The 22,617-nt window shown below is 39.3% G+C and overlaps 1 protein-coding gene across 11 annotated transcripts in view; it reads right to left on the reverse strand.

Moving 5' to 3' along the window:
* The window catches only part of LOC131469500 (pleckstrin homology domain-containing family A member 7-like), a 96,180-nt gene that overhangs the window by 67,828 nt on the left and 5,735 nt on the right, over positions 1-22,617 (reverse strand). Inside the window, exons 1-2 of one of the 11 annotated variants that reach the window (XM_058644469.1) lie at positions 3,177-3,738; positions 2,824-3,079 (exon numbers count right to left, since the gene is read on the reverse strand). The exons of 8 other annotated variants lie outside the window; for them this stretch is intronic. In XM_058644469.1, coding sequence (XP_058500452.1) covers positions 2,824-2,894 — 71 coding nt within the window. In that variant the 5' untranslated portion in view covers positions 2,895-3,079; positions 3,177-3,738. Of the gene's footprint in view, positions 1-2,823; positions 3,739-16,649; positions 16,813-22,617 lie in introns of those variants that run through there. 2 more of the 11 variants (XM_058644466.1, XM_058644468.1) reach the window with 2 other exon arrangements.

Raw genomic sequence — 22,617 nt, forward strand, 5'->3', positions numbered from 1 at the left:
TCTAATTTTACTGATTCTTATTTTTTGGTTTTCTTCACTGTTTTGTTGTGTATTTTCTTCCTGCTAATTTATTGAGTGTTTTTTATTCTTTCTTTCTAATGTGAAGCACTTTGAGTAACTTGCATATATTGTAAAGTGTTATATAAATCAACGTTGATACATTGTTTGATTGAGTAATTAAAAAAGAACAGATAACACTATCTACCAGCAGCTTTCTGAGCAGGATTTAATCACTAAACTTTCAGTGAACTCACCATCTTCTTTTTATGTAGTGAAAAAAAACGTTATTTTATCCACCCAGCCAGAGGGTTAAACCTCGGTTTCAGGGTTAATGGTTAAGGTTAGGGTTAAGGGTTAGGTTAAGGGGGTGAAGACTACATTATGTCCGAGTGTCCTCAATGAGAATGCTGTACAAGAGTGTGTGTGTGTGTGTGTGGGAATGAGGCAAAAGCATTCAGACAATCTGCTTCTTTCACCCCCTGCTGAGCCACCAGCACAAATCCATGGACATCCTTCAACCAATAATATTGAGGCTGAGACACACGCACAGTACCTGTGTAGTGTATAACATCCTTTCATTAAAGTTGAAGGCCCACAAGAACACACCTCTAGGGTGTCTGGGTAACTCGGCACATGCTGAGTTGTGAGTTCAAATCTGGGTCAAGTCACTTGGCACTTTGTTAATCGCTACAAAATACAGTGTTACACATTCATATACATACTTATTGACATTAACCGTCAGCGTGATAACATCTAATAAAACTATGAATACATAATATATCTGACATTGTGCAAGTAGAGTTTCTTTATCGAGACTTCTTTCTCTAAAAAGGTCAATCACAGTAGAAGCTCTCACACAAAAAACACCACACACACACACAATATGATCAATACGCTGACGCAAACACAGACACACTCGCTTTCTCGCTCACCTCAGGCCTCTGTGGCTGACTGACGCTGCTGGTTTATGCTGGATTATCAGGCCAAACAGAGGAGTCTGGCTAAGGAACTTCCTCAAACAGCGAATAGATAACTCGTCGTTCGAACGTAATCACATCGAACTCTTCGGCGGGAGAATGAAGGTGGAGTCTGGTGGTGTCAATAACATGTCTGTTGACAGGTGAGGGAATCATTAACTAGAGCGACCGAAAGCAAGGGATCACTGAACCTTTACAATCACCGTTATACTGCCAATGCAATGGTTCCATTGTGAGCATTTATTATTTAATAGCAGTCTAATAGTTTGGGGCGATGCATAAATATAACATACTCAATATTAAAAATGTATCTTTTGAGATAACAAAGGGTTTTGTAATAGAAGGAAAAGATAACTTCACCTCTTTTGTGAGTGACATTTTACACAACAATCAATCTTCCAAATTGCAGGCATGTGCAGGTAAACTAAATAAAAAACCATCAGCTGACTATAAATCCAAGTGGAGAGGAGCTGAGTTGTTAATATACAAATATTAACACTAAAAAAGAAATACAACTCATCTCCCCAAGTTATCCAGCTTGCTTCTGGCGCATCTAATGTTCACCGTCAAATTTATGCAGAGCTATGATAAGGTTTAATTATTATCCATGCGGTGAATGGGCTACAGGTGGAACACTCACAGTGTGAGTCAGAGTGCTTCACCATAAAAAAAAAAGACTGTGGGAGTGAATAGCCATGCTTCGTTCGCTTCAGAGCTCAGGGCTCTTTCCTGGATTCCTGTGTACTCCTCTCAATACACTCGCTCTCACTGCTATTAGCTGGCTGATCTGACAGGTCACTGACCTGCCCAGAGGTCTGAGGTATGACTCACTCATCAGCTAAATCCCCCGGCCCCCCGGTGCCGACAAGACCCACTGCTCCAGTCACTGGCGGAACAAGACCAGCACAGTTCCACTCAGACGGATGAAGACAAAAAGTAAAATACCTGTAAAATGCATGTGTCCTTGCCCACAGTTAACATCTTTATCATTGATTGTGTTTTTTTATGCTAAACCACATTAAGGAATTAAGAAATATCTAGAATGGTCAATCAGGGTTCTGATAGTTAAGCTCCAGCAGCTTTAGGGGTTAGGTACTATTACAGTATGTGGCAGAGACGAAGGCGTTGGCAAGGCTCTGTCCTCCCCTTAGGGAATGAGGATTGATGGTGTTCATTTGAGAGTGGGTCACATCTGAAAACTTGTGATAAATGGAATGATGTCATTACTGCTGTGGGGTTGCGGGGGGGGTGGGGGGTGGGGGGGGACATAATGGAAGAAGATCAGTAAAATGTTATATAATATCTGTTTGAATCCAGTATTATGAAAATGATAGAAAAATGGGTTATAGGGGTTTGATCAAACATAGAATGGCCAACAAGCTTAGCATATCCTTACTGTAACATAATAACTGCTCACTATTATCTGTCACTTTTGTCACACTGACCAAAAGCCAATTACTATTCTTCTACACAAGCAAAACCAGTTCCTGGTTTGTTAAAACAGCATACCTGAAAAACTAGTCTGGTCACAAACGACGCTTCGGAAACTACTTAAACCCCCGGGTTTAAATACACTGAAGGATGAATTAATCCAGATTAACTGGATCAACAACACCAGTAACTATTTTCCACACGTGGATCCCGGGTAGACACTAGTGGTTTCAGTGATTATGATCAATTTAATTCCAAAGCATGCTAAATACAGTGCATTTTGTTCAAGGTCAAAAATAATGAAACCTGAGATACAAAACGTCAACGCAAGAAGCAAGTGACTTTAAAGTTACAGAGCAATGTAACAGCACGGGATGGAAGAGATTGAGTTTGGGTACAAGTTGTGATAGATTACCTGCACGGTGCATGGTAGAAGGGATACCCAGCATGAGGTATGTGATTGCAGTATCCAGACTGATTCCACATGGTGCTCCTCTTCGTTACAACAGTGCTGCCGTTTCTTCTTGCCGTCTATTTCTAGTGCTGTGGGATCAGACTCAGGCTGCCAGGAGTAACATTAATCAAGGTCTCGTCTCGCATTTTTTGAGTGGCTCCGTGGGGAGAAAACACCCGGTGGTGGTGGTGGTTGGTTGGTGTGAGAGCGGGGAATACTAAGAAGATGAGACAAGAAAATGAATAAAGGAGCCGAGCCCAAACAGAGAGAGAGGGATGATGTCAGGTGAGTGGAGTCTGGTGTGGTTTACACACCTGGGACTGAAGTCTGCTTCTGCAGCCCCCCTCCCCCCTCGATGACACCACAGCTACTCAGCAGAGTCTCAGACGACTGCTCCAGGTAAAGTCTGACATCACAGGTTACTCCTTATTCCTCCTTTGAGACAGTCATTTTCCCACTCATCTCAGGTGGGAGCAGCTATAACAGATGTGTTTGAGGTGAGCTGTACCTTTTACCTGTTGAATTACGTGTAAAATATGTCTCCACCTTATAGATAAACTATTTGGCTCAGGGTTTTCAACAGATTTGCTACAACACAAAAAGGCATCCTTTTCTCCTGCAATCCCTAATGTCAGTAAGGAACTTCTATGTCTTCCACAGATGCAGAAAATTCTCTCCGAAGTTCACAGGCACCACAAATCCAATTCTCCCCGCTGTGAACGAGTTAAAATCCGTGGTCTCTGTGTCCATCCGCTGTATGAAGTTTGCTAGTGAAGAAGCCAGTGCCGGCACAAGCGCTCATTTCTCCAATCTCAGGCTCTCCCCACTGGCTTAGCAGCCTCCCAACAGAACAGCAGTGCACAGCACTGAATGACTGAGCATGTCTCACAGAGAGAACGCGAGAGAGAGAGAGAGAGAGAGAGAGAGAGAGAGAGAGAGAGAGAAGGGATGGCAGAGAGGGAGAGCGTGCAAGAGGAGGAAGAGGTAAACAGTGGAGCTGCATTCCTTTTCCCGCCTCATGCTAATCTGGCAGGATACACACCACCGAGAGAAGGAAGAGTGAGAGTGAGAGAGAGAGAGAAAGAGAGAGAGAGCGAAAGCACGCGCACAAGAAATAGAATTTTTAGAGTGTTTTTTAAGCACATGTATTGTATTGTCCATCCGTGCTGAAGAAGAAAGATCTCTCCTCAGTTGCCCCTTCTCAGGTTTCCACCACCACCGCCCTAATACAAACAGCATACTTTGAAACCCTTGCAACATTGTTGTTTGCGTGTTAACCTGGCAGAGCCCATTACACCTTACACAAAAATGTTCTCCAGGCACTTATGATCGTAGTCAATTGTGGTTACATAATTACAGTAAAACATGCAGAGTACTTTACCTCTATAAGCTGAGGTCAGAAATAATGTTCCCTTGAGCCAGAACCGATGTAGTCCAAATGTTTAAGTCAAGACGACATACAGTAAATCAGGTCATTGGAAATATTACACTAGGGTCAGGTTATAATTTTAAATGGTGTCATGTTCTATCTTGTCAACATTATAATAACTCTGATTTTTTTCCAAGTCTCAGACATAGCCCTCACTAATGCAAGAATAAAACAAAATGCTCACAACTGAATGGCTGCAAGTGCATCATGTACTGTATGTATTTCTAATGTAGGAAAACCACCATTGTAAGTGATGTTGAATGCATTTGCTAATTTATGAAATATGGCACAACACGACAACTATCAATCTACCAGTAACATGTTGACAAAGTTTGTTTATTCCAAAGTCTGATTATTATTATTATTGGGAATATGTCAAAACAGCAATATATCATCAAGAGATAAAATAATCAAAATGCTAATGTCAATATTTAAATTTTCTGACAAGTGTCACTACTTCATGACTCCTCGTGGTGGCACTGATAGCAAAAAAATGAGGGTAAATTTAACATTATTTAACCTGTTAAAGAAGTAGTTGCTAGTGTAGTGATAGTGGACAGCAAGGAAAATAAAGTAACAGATCCTCCATTTTGTATTATTTAGTTGAACACATAAATGCCACCATCTCAGAACCATTGTATCGTAATATGATTTGCTATTAAGGAAGTGCATCATAGTGCATGTGTGAGCCCTTGCAATGCAGACAGTGACGGTGTGGAAAGTCCTACGGGGGATGAGAAGCCAGTCAGATAAATTGAAAAGTGGGCTAAAAGGAGACACAGGCAGTCTATTTCTGTCTACATCGGGTTACTCACAGCAGTCCACAACCTGCCTCAAACCTCCCAATCAGTATGAGAAGCCTGTGGGTGAGAGGTCACCGCTGTGCAGCTAAACAGGGATGTGCTGTCTCCCGTGATAGGTGCACTACCCCTGCGCCCTACTAAGCAGAGCGGTGCTGCGACCCTGCTGCAAGGACAGATCTGCTGCACCTGGGGAAGAGCTTGTGACACAGCCACAAAGCCGGCAAAATGACAGCTTCACTCACTGCGGGTCAAAGTCCGGACAGGTAATCTGATATTAAAAAAAAGAGTTGACAGAGTTGACTGTGGAGGCATGAAATGATAAATCCGTATGGCCATTGGATTTCCTCATGAATTCTTGTTGTATTTCTTTTTCTTATTCACAAAAGAGATTTTCACTTACAACCCTGATCATTTGAGGATAAAAGTCGTTAATTAGTATTATAGTATTATTTTTATGATCACTGTCCTCTTTTATGTAGGACATCTTACACCGTGTTTTGACACGCTTACTATCATCTTGCATCACTGTCCCATGTGAGGTAAAACATTCCTCAGCCTAATGAGAGCAGGAACTCTCATTTCATAAGCCTCTGGCATTCACTTCTGCATGAAATTGTTTCCAGTCCAACACAACCAGGGAATGTTTGGTCCATGTTCGGTCATTTGCATTCATCTGCCACTAAAACACACGTATCATAAAATGCAAATAACCGGCCACTTCAGGCAGAATCCAATTAATTTAATCCAATAAAAACACAATGACACCACCAAGTCTTTTTTGGATATGGAGCATTCACAGGAGACATTTCACAGAAAGTCAAGCCAAACTGAGTTTACTATGTTCAGAGCAGTATGACCGAGCCAATTGATTTCTCAACTAAAAACACAAAAGTCACTTACACTCTGTCTTCCACTATAGGGACGAGGAGATAATCAGTAGGATGAAAAGTTTTCTGACTTTTCTTCAAGCTCGCTGTTGCTTTTCCTGAATGTTTTTATTTCTCCAAAACCATTCATGTCATAATCGCTCACTAATGAGTGGAAGTACTTACAGCTCACGGACATACGTGTGACAGGGGGTGTAAGATCGGTTGATTACAGTAGCTGAATTACAGAAAGTTATTCATCAGCTAATTTCCTCTGACACCTCTTTTGTCAAGATGTCACGTGTGATTGTAAAACAGCATGTTTAGATTTTTATCTTGTCAACATGTATTAATTTATCGAGAAAATAATAAGCTTCAATAAAAAAAATGGTAAGCTGTTGATCTAATTGCTTCTTCTGAAGGATTATTAGGTATAACCGGTACTTTGGAAACTTTCACATTATGTACATTTAATTCTGAAAATACTTAATGCCGTATCAGACTTGAAGCCTGGTAACAGCACTGAATCAGATGCAATTAGCCAAATACTGCGTGTTGAAAAGACAAACATCATTTCCTGCTGACTCCTGACTTCAAAAAAACAAATAATAATTATACATTGTATTTATAGAGTGCTTTTAAAGGGTGCTCAAAGATGTTTTACATATGTTTAAATGTCATACAATCAATCACAGGCAAGAAAATACACACAATTTCATATGCAGACATGGTTCTAAAGAGGTGGGATTTGATGAGAGTGTTGAATGTGGGGAAGAGTTTGGGAAGAGAGATCCAGAGGGTGGGGGGTGGTTAAGGCTGGTTAGAACAGCGAGGGATGGATAGAATGGAGAACTGGAGGGTGAAAAAACATAGAAAAGTAAGAGTCCTCCTCCTACTGTTTGGTCTAATTGTCAAATTTCAATCCAGCTCAGTCTAATCAGGGCTAGGAAATATGGGGGAAACTGCTCCTTCCCTCTCTCCCCCTTCCTCAGTCTCTGCGTTTGCTCTCCACATCGGAAGAAGCAGGTGGACTGGCTCCACCATTGCTCGCCTCTCCACCCACACACAAGCACAGCCCACACAAACATTGAGGGGTGCGAAACCTTCAGCACAGCTTCACCGCAGAACAGATGCAAGGAAGACATCAAATCACAATCATTTACACAACTTTAAAATAAATGCCAGTACGCACATGCAGACAGACAACAAATAAAAGCAGAGACACACACACACATACTACGTGGATGCCTCACAAGGATTCACAACCTCACAAATACAAGCAGGACATGCACACATGTAACACACACACACACACACACACACACACACACACACACTGAGCGGATGTCATGAAAACTGCAGCGTTGAATCATCGTGTCAGTGGGTGAGATGGCAGGGGTATGATTGGGCCTGGGGTTCAGATTATCAGGATTTTATAGCTTAAACTCCTCCTTGCTTTTCATATTAAAACACACAGACACATAAAACCACCCATGAGACATCCAGCTCCTTATGCCTTCTGTTGAGATCATATCTGAGGCTATATGCCTGAACATTTTTAAAAACAAGACTTTTCTGCCCCCTTTCATTTTTTCCTCAGTGAGCAAACCACTGCAAAACAAACATTATAAATCCACTTTGATAGTGCCACTGATCTAGTGAGAAAATCTAAAGCCTATTCTCTGTTTTGGTAGTAAAACCTAGGACGTGGCATTCCCTTCACAAAGATAACAGCATCCCGTTTTTTTCCTTGAAATCACAGAAAACCTTGTTAAATGTTTCAGATATCAAACTACAGTGAGTACGGCATCCATTATGACACAGCTCTATTCTACCCATCACTTCAGGGCAAAATACATAAGACTCTGCATTCGTTTAATGCACCGCAAATCCGGCCACTGAAACATAGTGGCAGGAAATTGCCAAAAAAGGCATTGACATAATCATTTTTATAAATTATTATAAATATTTTGCTGTTTCCGTTTGGGATTCGGTCGAAAATCAGTGTTCCTGATTTTCGATTTTCAGTTTCGGCCAACAATTTTCATTTCGGTGCATCCCTAGTGACCATTATCATCTTACACTTTATCTGCCTCTTTCCTTACTTTCATGTGTGCTTAGTCATGGTCTGGTGGTGCTCCATATTAGAAGGACTTGTTCAGTCATTCAACAAGTGGGAACTTGGGGAGAATCAGCTATAGCAAGGGTTGAATATCTCAAAGAAGAGAGAAAGGAGAACAGAAATGTTATGGATTCAAATTGCTATAGCACACCAACGAAAATGAAGATGGCAAAAAAAAACAATCTGTCCAAAAAATGTGTATTCATGCATCCATACGAAAACTGAGAAAAGTGCATAAACTGCTCTGGTGAATGTGCTATTATCCAGCTCATATAATTCAAGACCGTGTTCACCCGTCTTAGAAGAAGCTTACGAACATAGGTGATGCAATAAGTTTCGTGTGTGTGATTGAAGATTGAAGAATCTGGATCAAAAGCTCCCCGGAGATATTCTCACGCACGCACACACACACAAACCCTACTATTAATACACTTCCTCTAAGCTCCTCTTTCCTTTCATCATGCCTTGAGGTTTCATCTCCCTCCATCTCAAAGAAGGCAAAGAATGACACTACAATTAGTAGAAATCTTTTATATACCAGATCAGATCCAGGAGAAAGAGAGACGCAAGGAGAGTGTCTTCAAAAGGTTTGAAGAATTGTAGAATTTGGTCATCTCCCTGTATCTGATTAGCACAACATGCTTTGGTGGTACACTGCAGCACCAAAGCAGACACTGAATAATATATATATTAATATAATAATATAATCAAATCTTGTGGCAAAAGGATATTTAAGGTCCAGAGTATACAATTTAGACGGATATAACTCTTGTGTTTTTGTTCTGTTTGTGTTTGTATCTACATTGGTAGCAGGTCTTCTTCCACAGAGTCCTCAATGTTGCACTCCAAGTGTCTACAATAACCAAGAATGAAAAAGCAAACAATTGCTAGAAATGAGAATGTCATGAAATTCATGTCATTTATGGGACAAAGGAATGATAGAGCTGACATTTTTTAAAGACAATATCCTTTTCCAAGCCAATAAAATATAGGCTTACAATAAAACATTTCAAAACAATGTCTGTTGTATTTGTATGGCCTCTGCTTTTTAGAACACCATTATAATGTGAGCGATAATTAAACTGACTCACATTAATCACTGTCTATTCATCTAATGTGTTTTTGAATGGCAAAGCACACCAAAGAAGCCCTGTTGGTATGCAAGGCATGAATGGTGCACAATGACATAATGAAATTGTGACGATCCTGTTGAGAAACTCAAGCTGCTGCAGCAGTGAATTGCTCAAAGAATTGAACATGGACAGCAGCATATCTACCAGCAGGTTGTGTAAACCCATTAAGTGGATAATTGTTTCACTGAACCTGCACACTTAGGAACTTAAGTGTGCAGGTTCAAAAAGGTGTAGCTTACGAGGTAGGGGTTATCATATCGAGAACACCTGCAGGCCCTATAGCAGACTCATTAAAATCACATTTATCCAGTCCAACACAATACCCAACTTTTCTATGTAATGGGCATCTAATATATGAAGGTTGTACATGAAAGAGAATAATACCTTTTCCTTCAAAACTGAAAACAACTTGAGTTACATACAAAATGACAGACTGCTAACTGGGCAACTTATGACCCTGATCTTGAGCACGTAGAAGATCAATCTGTATCCCTGATCATCTGCAGTTTAGACTGTTTCTTCAGCTACAATGCAACTTTTTCAAAATATGTAAATGAGAAAATAGCAACATAGCAATGCAACGGGATCTCTAAAACCAGTGTGTCACTTACTTTGCAAAATATGGGAAATTCTTTAACATATTTAAACCAAATGACCTTTAAAATACCATGGTGTGTTATTAAATAACCTTATATAAACTACACAGGATTAAGTATGATAAAAAAGTGAATTTATCTGAATACTGTAGTGCCTTGAAAGTCACTACAGCCGCTTCTATAAATACTACCAGTGTGTTTGAAGACCAATAGAGAGATGTAAACAAAGCAATAAGATTCATTAGCACTCATGGTATCTATTTACACAAACGAATCAGACTGTCATGTCAAACAGACCATTTAATTTGCTATTGACAAGTGATATCAAATAGCATTGCCATACAAGGTAAACAGTTTGTATATCTGTTATTCTGTGGATGAAGTGGACTCAATTGGTTTCTCATTAAAATGACAATGACATTTTCCTTGGGGTCTCCATGAGTGAGGAATGAAGGAGCTCCACCTCCCTGCCCAAAAGTGACCGCTTTTATGTTAGCCTTCAAAGGGCATTAATGGTGAGTGAATAGCCCAGCAGCTACTGCCAGGAACAGAATAAGAGCTTACAGTCAGTGATGTCAGCAGACTAATGAAGCAGTGTAACTGAGATAACGACAGAGCAGAAGAGAGACAAGAACTGAGAATGTACAGAGAATAACAATTGCAAAAACGTATTTGAAAAATGTATATCAAATGAGGACAATTCAGACGCCTACCATAAGCTACCCAGAACAAATACCTTTATCTATTCATTGAAATACACCAAACATCTCTAATGTGCTTTATTTTAACCACATTTCAGAACTATAACCTGTCTGTTTTGGATGATGGCTGTTGTAATTAGGCCTTGACAATTGCACTACTGTGAATTAGAGCTGAAACGATTAATCGATTAATCGATTAATAATCAATTATTAAATTAATCGACAAATATTTTGATAATCGAGTAATCGGTTTGAAACTTTTTTCATGAATAAAACATAATGTCTGTTTAAGCTTCTTAAATGGGAGTATTTTCTTAATTTCTTTGCTCTGGATGACAAAGAAACATTAAAAGTTAATCATTTTGGTTTGTGGACAAAACAAGACATTTGAGAACATCATCATTAAGGGTTGACGAACACCGATCAACATTTTTTAAGGTTTTCTGATATTTTATGGACCAAACAATAAATCGATTAATCAAGAAAATACTCGACAGATAAATCGATTATGGAAATAATCGTTAGTTGCAGCTCTACTGTGAATGAAGGAATGAGGAATTAGACCTGAGCAAAGGTCAAGAGTATTTCTGGGAGAATTCAGAATTCCCTCTTGCTATGAAGAAAATAAGGAAATTCTCCACATGCTCATCTTTCTGTCATCAAATGTCACACGGTCATACAGTAAAGGTCAATATTTGGCCTTCAATCACAGCAAAATTGAAAGAGAAGTTCTGTTTTATGGAGAAGTCTTGGTTCAATTTTACACTTGCGTAGTGCACCTAAGTCTACTGTCAGATATACTTAAAAAAGCTCTTTAATCTTATGCAGATTTATACTTTCTACATCCACAGATCCGTAGAGGTCCACAGTTGTCCACATGATGTAAATATCATTATATAATGATATTCAGAATAAATTCATCTGTGATGCTTTGTATCGCAAGATGCCATATCAAGCAAGTCCAGGTTCATTTCTATAAATAACAAAGTGTTGGGAAGTTTTTTTATCTCCATTTGCCACTTTTTGTGGGTGAAAAGCCATATTGCTAAAGTAATAAAAAAAACAGATTAACTCTCTGGTAAGAGAAATAAGATGCTTGCTTTAGATTGGCAAGGAAATACAACTTTTAACTGTATAATTCTAGACTCTGGACTTCCAGATGCAGACAGACTAACTGGTGGTGGCTAATTAATCGGACATAAGGGGGCAGAAGTGATAGACGTGGCAATCCCAAGCCACATCAAGAAGAAGAAACACAAGAATTTTGAGAAATACCAAGGGCTGAGAGAGGAGCTAGAGAAGATGTGGGTCTTAAAGGCAACTGTGGTCCCAGTGGTGATAGAAGCACTGGGAGCTGTAATGTTCCAGGAACATCATCTGAGATCTCTGTCCAGTAAAGTACAGTCCTAGGAACAGCTAAGATACTCTGCAGAACCCTCAGGCTCCCAGGCCTCTGGTTGAAGCTTAGAGAAGACACAAAACTGCCAAAAAGTAGGTGAGAGGGGAATTTATAAACATGTTTAAACAGCTACGTGTTTAAATTCTTTCTTTGAACTAAAGTTTGATCTAGATATAAAGAAATGTCTTTGCTCCACTATGAAGCCCCTGTGTGCATTTAACCAGTCACAAGTTACAACATCTGCATGAGCGATTAGTATTTCTCATGAGTAATTACTCAGCAATCAGTAAAGACATGTGTTGTCCACGAACAGATTAGCTTTGTGCAGAAAGTGACTGGTAAAGATTGTAAATCTAACAAAAACAGGCACAGTTAAAAAGTGTATAAACAACCAATCCTTTCCTGACAATTCCTAATCCAACAAATGATTTACTGGATCTGTAGTCCCTGTTTGTACAAAATCTGGTGGGGAGTACACAGAATGCAACATTTCACACACTGGGGAGACAATAACCCTCTAAAGATTTAGACTAATTCAGTGACACAAATTCATTTGAGTCACTGAAAAATAACTAACTAAATAAGTATTTATTCATTCATATAATTCTGAAGTGTTTGTTCCCTCTCCATTGACATAGGGAACACTAATTAAGGGACAGAGGAGACAAAATTATGATAAATATTATGATAAAGATACAATCGATTTTGTAATAAATAATCCTTTTAACTCACCCACTCAACCTCACCGCATTTAGGCCATACCAGCCGTTTGCAAACAGACAAAAAATTATTTTTAGACCTGGTGGTACATATCTTATAAGGGTGTTGAATCATTAACAAGTTTAAAAGGGTTTCGCATCATGCATAGATAACAAGTTGGTAAGATGGAGTGTGGGACTGTAGCTGAAATCTTTTGCTAATATGACCACCAGACACTGTCACAACCTATATTTCTGCCTCATATTATTATTTAGAACTTTATTTTTCTATATTTACATTAGCCAGACCTGCCGCGAGTTAATCAGCAGTGTTATTAATAATAAAAATACATTTGTTGCATTATATCAGCTTCACAGTCAGCTTATAAATGCCAGTCGTACACTCTGTTGCCACTTTATTTACAATCACCATTTAGAAAGTCTAATTTGAAACAACTAATTATCGATAGTGTTGTTATTACGGTGTAAAACAATTCAAAGAGCAGACAGTTTCTCGTTCAATGGCACACAGTACTGTATGTGGTTTATTATTGCAATACCTCAAGGGACATGACAAAGGCAGTCCTTTCCCTAGCAAAGAGGTTCCCATTCAATAGACCTTAGGCTGTGCCAAGCCACCATAACCCATATGAAGCAAGTATTATAACAAGAGGATTCATACTAATTTAAAAGTACCAAAGCAACACACGACCCTGAAGCCATTACTTGAGTTTTGTGTGCTTGGTACAGTGGGTACAGTGATTGAATTATGTTTTTACTATATATTATATCTTAACATGACACTGGGACCAGATCACTATCAGGGCTGCCATGTTGCATCTCACCCATGAGTCCACCAGAAATATGACAGCTGCTGTCCAGTCTTTACTGTCAGAAGGGTTTGGAAGCCTGTCCCAGCAGACTGCTTTTTACTGCTAACCTCATTCAGTCAAAACACATGGTGCTTGGCGACAACCAAACAGCTGATTTACCACCTGAATACCAAACAGGCAGGCCAAAGAGTACAGACAGGCAGTCAGGCAAAAACACTGAGACACTTGTGACTGAATGTGTCCCAGTGGCTTAGCATACTATTGTACGCACAAGTACTGTAACATAAACTGCTGTAATGCAATAATATGGAAACACCCTCCACACATACTTAGTTGTTGAAATGTTTCAGTCTGGACCAAAAGTGGGAGATTGGCAGATCAACAATGCGTCCATACTGCCATAGTCATTTTTTTTTTTCTCCCAATATGGTCTTAAGAAAATGCCAGAGGACTCCATTAGCAGTTTAATATTTGTTCCTTAATTAATCTATACAAATGATTATGAAGCAGCATTTTCTTACATACATAATTGGAATTAACATCTGGAAGACGTTAAGAGTTGCATATAAATTACTCATTACCCATGCTGCACCTGTGCTCTGCACTCATCTATTTGTTTCTCTTTACAGATTTATGTTTTGAAAGTCTTGCAGTATTTTTCATTTAATTCATTTGATGAAATACTGATACACCTTTTTTTTTTTTTTTTTTTTATCATTGTGAGTTGCAATATTTCATCTAAACAAACCTGCCTTTGGAGACATTAGCGAATGAGTCAGAGAAGTCATGATCTTCCACAGGAATGTGCCAGTGCCCACACACCGGAAAGACTACAGAAGGGACTTTGTTCAGACACTGAAGTGTCTCCACAAACAAATCTGACATGTAGTCAGGTTAAAACCTTCAGGGAGACTTGATGACAACCATTTCCCAGTGCTGTCACAATTAAAGCAGTATTATCACCACGGGTGAGTCAGAAAGATGTACAAAGAGGAGCCGTGGGTGTGCAAATGTGAAAACATAACTGAGCGACTCATTTCTTTTTGATTTTGAGGATGTGATCAATGACATTACGTCATGTCACATTACTGTATCCTCCACCTGAATTATTGACGTTATCTACAGATACATGAAAGCAATAGCTCACATAGCATGGCAGACTTTCAAACTGGAGCTACAGCACTACAACCACAACAAACACAGGTAGCAATACACAGAGCCCGCAGTGTTACCAGTGTCAAACATGAGGCCATTGTGTAGAGTGATGTCAGCATCAGCTTCCTGATATCACAACCACTGATTTATATATTAACCACATTTCTTCCAATTTCACAGTCTGATATTTTCACAGAGAAATCAAGATTTTAAGCAGAGCCCAGTAGAGGGAAAATTTGTCCAAAATGACTGCCTCAATGCTCAGAAAGTATCTGTGTAAAGGGTACTTACACAGTGGTGAATAACTGATGCAAACTGGGTTTCTGTGTGTTTAATATTTCAGCAATAACCAAGAATATTCTCCTCTTTTCTCCGCGAGATGTGTTTTTGTACATTACACCACACATTCAGTACAACAGTCCCAGAGTAACACTTGATAATGTTTAAAATAGCATTTACAGCAGTGCCATGACCAGGGCGAGGCCATCACTATGCCAAGCCCACAAAGTTCCTCCAACCTTAATTACGTATAGTAACTTTAACCTCACATAACATCAAAGTTTAACTTGGGAAGATCACAGTTAGTTTTCACATTTTGGCATAACCACAATAATTATGATTGTAACCATGGCAACAAAACTTCCATATCTTAACAAACCACAATGTCCCCGTAACATTATCCGTCAACCCATACACATACTACAGGAGGTGCTTTGAGTGACTACACCTAACCAAAGGATGAGTTTTTGGGATTAAAAGGAAAATGTTCTAAGTGATACTACAACAAAAAACGAAGCATGATGCTGGAGTTCACTGCTGCTGTAATGTGGCCCAGCACCCTTTTATTTTTGCAGACAAGATGTAAATAAGAGCCTGTGGCATGGGATCGAGTAGAAGAAGAAACAAACTATATATATTTTCAGTTAAAAGATATAACAATCATTGACTCATAAAGGTACATTAAGTCCATTTACAAAAAAAATGTTTTTTTTAAGAAAAGTACATATTGTGATTCTGAGCTTTGAAGAAAAAACTCCCAGTTAAATGTTTATATGTGGATCAAAGAAAACACAGACAACTGAGCAGCAGCTCACTATACCACACTTTCATTTCAGGCAATGTGTTGAATAAATAAACCTTACTCTTGAGCTGGATTATCAAGATGGCTGGCATATTGAGCATATTGAGTCGGTATAGCCTATATTAACCACACTCTGCTCTCTGAATGGAAAATAGATGGTACTTAGGTTTTATGTACACACTTATATAGTCTCTTTTTTTTCGTGGGCCATATTCAGTTTTAAATATCCATCTGGCTAATATTGTTTTGTCACATCACAGCACATAGCTTAAGGAACAGCTTCTGTTTGAGCACCAATGCATTAGAGACAAAGAAGTTTAGCCTGGATGTAGGAATAAACTCACAAAATAGGAGATGTATATATTATTCTTCAATCATTTCGAGGACAGAATATCGTCCTTTGTTGTCCCTGATTCATCAGACTTGGATGTAGGAGGAAATGATGTGAGCAGCTGAGCGACATCGGGGAAAGTGCTACTGAGCATGTCAGTAAAACTGCCATACACCTCGTGTCAAGCAGAATTAATCTTGTTTGCTTTCAGCTGGCTATCAGTGAGAGTGTGTATTTACAGCAAAACCCTTCTTTGCTTTGCGTGTGTGTGTGTGTGTGCGTGTGTGTGTGTGTGTGTGTGTGTGTGTGCTGGAGTGGCAAACAGAAGCAGCTTGCACAGCTCGTCTACTTTTATGTCTCTTATGTCCTGTTCCAATCCCATAAAAAGCTGACAAACTACACTACACAACTTGTTTTATTTTGTGTCAACAGGGCTATGTACTGTACCAAAGGGAGCGGTGTGTCTCACATAAACAAAGAGTATTACAAGCTGTGATCCACTCCATGCTCCTGAGGCACAACACCTGAAAACATCTGCGCTCACAGAGAAAAAAAAATCTCTCTGACAATTCTGATTGTACACAAAGGTCAGCACAGAACCATTCTGTGTTCAGGGAGTTGTAAGTTATAACGGGCTTACCTTGTGTCACACATCAAATCCCATGTTGAAAATTCATGATCATTAAGGTTAGTGGCCACCTTGGCTGTCCTTGGCCAGACGGTGTGACGTTTGACGAGAACGAGCTCATGACCAGGCTCCCGCGTGGGGTCACGGCTGCAGCAGGTACCCATCACGCCACAACAAAAGACCCTTGGATGATTCCACACTGATGATTAGACACTTTATCTCTCTGAACCTTTGCTCACTTGTAGTTCTCTTGATTTAGCTTGCCCTTTTCCAGCTTTTTAATCTCTTGTGACTGTTGTCCCTCCGCGCTGTCCACTGCCATCTCTCTCAAATTCTACATCAAGGATAATATCAATAAAACGTTCTTAAAAAGGACACAAGCAAAGGCATTTACAAGAGGACACACTGAGGTTCTCTCTTAGATGTTCTAGCAATGTATTATCCCAAATAGTTTGCTGTTGTTCTGTCCCATAAAGTGTCGGCTCCTGTCCCATTTGTCTCCGGCCTACCCAGTGCTCCTCATGTGATTTCTTTCACTACAAACCGCGTCACTAATGTTTTGGTTGCCTGGCAGTCTCAGCCTCCTCCTTACACTGACAGAAGAGCCACTGTTGCCCACGACAAGCAAGACTTTAAGGGCCACAACACTGCATCAAACATCTTGTTGTTTCTCTCACTCGCCGTTAGTATTCGATGCCCTTCAATCCGTCCTTTGTGCCCGTCCTCCTTTGCTCAGTGTGGAACACAGATGGACCCCTACACTTTCCAAGTTTTGCCTTTGGTCCACAGACAACAGTCATGTAGAGAAGAGGCAGTGATACACTGTGGAGATGTGTGGGCTTGTCATGTGGAGACATTCGAAATGCTCAGCAAGCGTCGGAGCAATGTTTCCGTTGGTAGGCTTGACATTTCATGCATATCTGGAGCCTATTGTTTTGAAAGCATATTCTATCACATATATAGACTTATGATGGACAACAAAAAATGTGTTTTTCAGGTGCTTGAGTTTCGCAATTGTCCACTCTGGAGTATATTTAAGCTTGTCGTTCTCCTTCATTGTCACTGCTGAACAAAACAACATTGCTGCTGTTGTTGTTTTTATGAGTAAGGGGGCCACAGATGGAGGCCAAGCTGTGCTAACAGTGCCCTCTACTTGAGGACTTGGTCATTTATCACATCGTCTGAAGTACTTGTAGGTTGTATACTTTGATGTTTCAGGTTTGTGTTTGAAATCCTTCAGACAAATTTGAACTGATTCAGCATAAATATCAACACCATGCTTCGTTTGTCCACAGGTGAAACTGTGAGGTCCTGTGGCAAAAAAAAAAAATTCATTATCATGTTCAAGTCGTCATGGTCAGAGCAAGCTGCCTGAGAGAGATCATGTTGATCTCTTTGTTTACTGCCACATTTCCGTCATGAACTGCGAGCTTGTCATTGTTCATACGCGAGCTATATTCACAAGTGTTGCACAACTGTGATTTTAAGCAGCATAAAGGAGGATGAAAAATATATGGAAGGAATGAATGAATGAATGAAGAGAAACTGAGAACAAAAGAGAGAGTAGTCAGTGGTAAGCAATGCAGAGGAGACATTAGTACTTCATGAGATCGAAAGAGGGCCAGATATTGCAACAGAGCTCAACAGAGAGATGCCACATGGGTGGAGGAAATCAGAACATAAAATAACAAGAATCTCATAAAGAAATAATGATATACATGTATGACGAGTCACAGTGAGCTTTTCAATATGACAATCTGCCTTTCCAGATTTAAATACAGACTGAAATGTGAGTTCACAGGGAGCAGTGAGAGGTTAATGTTCTCATCAATGTAAAGTCACTGTTGAATATGTTTAGTGAGGGGAAATAACAAGCAGAACTCTGTGCTCTACTTTCATGTGCAGGTAATCTGGGACAGCTGTTCTCACTCTTTAAAGAGAAACAAGGTAGCTGCACACAAATCTGCATTTTGACAATATAGCTGACATTTTGATAGACAGTATCCAAGTGGTATGTAGGAGTGACAAATTGTCACAGAAACTTTACTCCAACAAATATCTGGTCTTTCCACGAGAGTAAGGTGCCTCATTTTTCAACTTTTAAGTGCCAGAGTCAGAGTTAGAAGTGTTGCACACTGTTCAGGCACATACCAATTATGTAGCTTGCCTACCAGCCACACTGGTTACATTTTTTATAATAATTGTAGCCATTTTGCTCACTTTTCAGTTGAAAAAAAAATAACTCAACATTTTGAAAAATACCAGTCATCTATATTTTACTTCAAAGAGCAGTCAAACACTGCTCATAGAGGAATTCATTTCTGTTATGATAAGAAGTCTAAAAAAAAACATCTGCACTTGCACAATAATGAGGCTACCTGCTGCTAAATCAAACGTTAAAGATCGTGTGAGAGCTCCACAGGTACAATGCTGACGTGTCCTCTTATTCATTTGTAACACCGGTGTCGCCACAAGATTATTATCTGTCGGAAAAACGTCCACACCCTGACAGCCCTACCAATAGTGTTTGTGACAAAAAAAGAAGTACTCGTGAGAAAGAATATAATACTTGATGATCGCTGCAGGATCGCAGACAAAGCCACATGTTTTACCACTTCATCATCAAGACTCATTCATTCATTTTATACAATCAGTCCCCAATGCATCTCGGGTGTATTTACTATCCGATTGCAATACGATCACAGGAAAAAAAACATTTTAATGCAAAGGGAGCCTCAAGAATACAGTATAAATAAAAATGAAATACAAGAAGACATTTTTACTTCATGGTCCCTTACTTTACACCTGACTACAACAACAACCCAAATATTGTGTCTGCTCAACTCACCATTCATACTTTTTCCAATGTTGACAACAGTGATAATGTGACAATGTTACTTCATCATTTAAATTAGGCAGCAATGCTAATCCTGTCACAATGTTTTATTTTACCCTTATGAAATGGTCCAAACAAGCTTAATCAATGCATGAATCTGTTTCACAGAATATTTTACAATGAATTAAAAATGAATTATCCGGTAATCAGTGAATCTCATAAAATATGAGTTGTATTTTTTAACTAATTATAAAATTTGTTCAAATAAATGATATTAAACAATAAAAAGAACATCAAAAGCACCCATCACACGTTCCCGCGCAGCAGAGTGGTAACTTCAAAGGTCTCATTATTAATTCAAACTAAATTCTTCTTATTATACTGTATTTTTATTTTGCCTTCGTTAAAGCAGTAAAACACTTGGAAACTAAAGCATGTCATACTAATTAAGAGTTCAGCAACATGCTTTTTTTTGATGAAGCTCAGTCCTGACTTCTCTCTGTAAGTTCTCAAAGTTAGAAAGAATGAAAAACAGCTCAGAGTGAAACTAGAATATTTGGCATTTTGGCTGGATGGATTAACAATTAATCTTCAATCAATATAACTGGCATATGTTTCTATTCATTGAATAATCAACCACTTGCAAACCTTTTCAACTGTCTGAGGTTCTCTTGAACTCTCAGACAGAAACAGGAGAATACACAAGAAAAGAGAAGAGCAAATGAGCACAACTTGAGAAAAATCAGTTACTGAATCAATGTAAGTGCATGTGAAGCCAAGCACGGAGGAGCAAGCGAGGGTTTCAAGAGAGAGAGAGAAGCTGCCCAAGACAATCATATCATATCACAAGAAAGCCCTCATTCTCTGATAACTTTGACTCTATCTCACCTTCAAAGGCAAACAAACACCAAATACTCACTCCACTCTAAAGCCAACATTCCTGCAGGGTGTTCATTCCTTTGGCTTTTAGTTTGCAGACCAAACAGAGGAGAAACTTTTTTCTCTCAAGCCAAACCACACCAAGCTATAACAACAACGCTTCTTAATCCATCTGAAGTATGTTTGAGCAAGCATTACCTTACACTTCAAGTATGCGTCAGGTGATGCTAAAAAAAAAAATATCTAAAAACAACAAAAAGTGATCAGCATTGGAGCAATGCGTTGTGTTATTCTAAAACTCTATATACTGTTTTAAAAAGTACATGGTCCACATGCAACAGATGACCTAGGGTAATATCTCTGTCTCTGAAATGCTCGGCCAATATTGACGTGTTTGTTATATTTATTGTATGCAGCATAGGTTGTTGTTGCTCACGGCAACCTTTCCACCAAAGGTACCACCAGCAGCTGAGAAGAACAGCCAATATGAGCAGCCTCTTTCTACGCAAGCCGTCCTGAGTCGGATTCGCTCAGGAGAGGATGAGACCTTTGTGGAACATTTGGCTCCAGAATATGTGGCTCATAAGTTATGAGAGAAACGAGTAAAGTGAGTAAATGTAGTGATAGCTCAGCTCCAAGTGCCTTTGGGACAGCGTTTATTGTGAAACTATTTGGTGTTTAACTATCAGCGGCATTTGATTTTAAGAGGAGGAAAACTCCAAGAATACAAAATACCTGAGTGATTAACAATTAAAGAATCCTAACCAGGAGAGGCTGTTTACAATAACTACAATGTTAGTTGTACAACAATCAACAGCAATAATAAAAGCACCAAACTCTGCCCTCTGATTCCCTTTTCACCAAGAAAATTATATATAGTTACATATTGTGAATTCTAAAAACTAGATTTAGATGCAATCGTAGTATTTTTTTCTTCCAAGAGCCACCATGTAACATGAACACAAAAACTGATTAACCTGTCTAACACCAGTGAAAGTTACTAATTAACCACCGGAATCTTAAGTGAGCTGAACGTCAAGGACATAGTAAAACGTTGGAAGAAAATTCTAAATACAGTTCTGGCATATGCTGCTGAACAGGCTGGATGTAAATATCTGGAGTGAACATCAATGAATATGGCGAACGGGAGTAATGACGACACTGAATATTAATGCTGCCCTTGGGCTGACATTTACAAAATATAGTTTTTAACTTTGCTGCTGAAAACAACAGAAAAGCTATTGTTAACCATGCGTTCTCATCCAGCCTTTATTTGTCTGCCAGGGAACGGTTGGTGCTTTGGTTTAGCTATGGCTCCACTGCGAAACAATGCCCCTTTTTCAAGCGAGGACAAAGACATTTCAGATGGCAAGCACAGACCAACCCTGTGCTCCTACACTTTTAATATGTGCAATCTGTTTTATTTGTAGGTTCAGAAAAAAAAAATCCTGGGAACTCTTTTTTTTTAACAAAGTCGTCCTTTCTGTGTGAGCAAAAGGCGTGAAGGTGGATTGGGTGGAAGCAACATGGTCTTCTCTGAACAGAAGATATATATTTAAGGCCATTAAGTGTTGAATTCACCGAGTTCACATATCCCAAGTACCTCTTATCAAAAATCACTTTATACATGGCCCAGCTCACATCTGTTCTTCACCATCTTGCCAGGGACAAAGGAGTCGATGACTCATCATCAGTGATCTTATAATTCTGTCCCGAGTTTGCTTACAAGGCCCATGATGTTGTAATTTAACGCTACCTGACCATTGTACGGTGTGTATTAATGGGCCAACTCTTTTTTTCTCTCTTCAAACTGATGAGCATGACTTTAAACTTGGATAAAGGACTGAATGTGTGTTCATGATTAACTGAACCATTTACAAAAACATTACAGGACAAGCATTACTCCAGTGGTCTTGATCGTTTCTGCGAAGTATGACATTATGACTTGAAGGGTTTCAATCTTGCAGGGCCATTCTCATGACATTAATAGAAGCCACTTTGAGATAAGCTCCTTTGTCTCAGCTTCATGATACGATCGTTGTGCCTACGATGGCAGTCATGCAGTCGTCAAATCGCTTCACAACCAATTTTCATGTGAGAGCTTTAACAGAAGGAGGGGAATATTATCACGATACAACACCTGTGATAATCAATGTATTGTAAGACAAGCAGGTAGTGATACATCACGATATCTGTCTAACTGAAAAAAACTAAACATCCGTGTAAAGCTCAAAATGCAAACAAAGTGCATGAAGTCTAATAGTC

The sequence above is a fragment of the Solea solea genome, chromosome 12 (genome assembly GCF_958295425.1).
Source record: "Solea solea chromosome 12, fSolSol10.1, whole genome shotgun sequence".
Lineage (NCBI taxonomy): Eukaryota > Metazoa > Chordata > Actinopteri > Pleuronectiformes > Soleidae > Solea > Solea solea.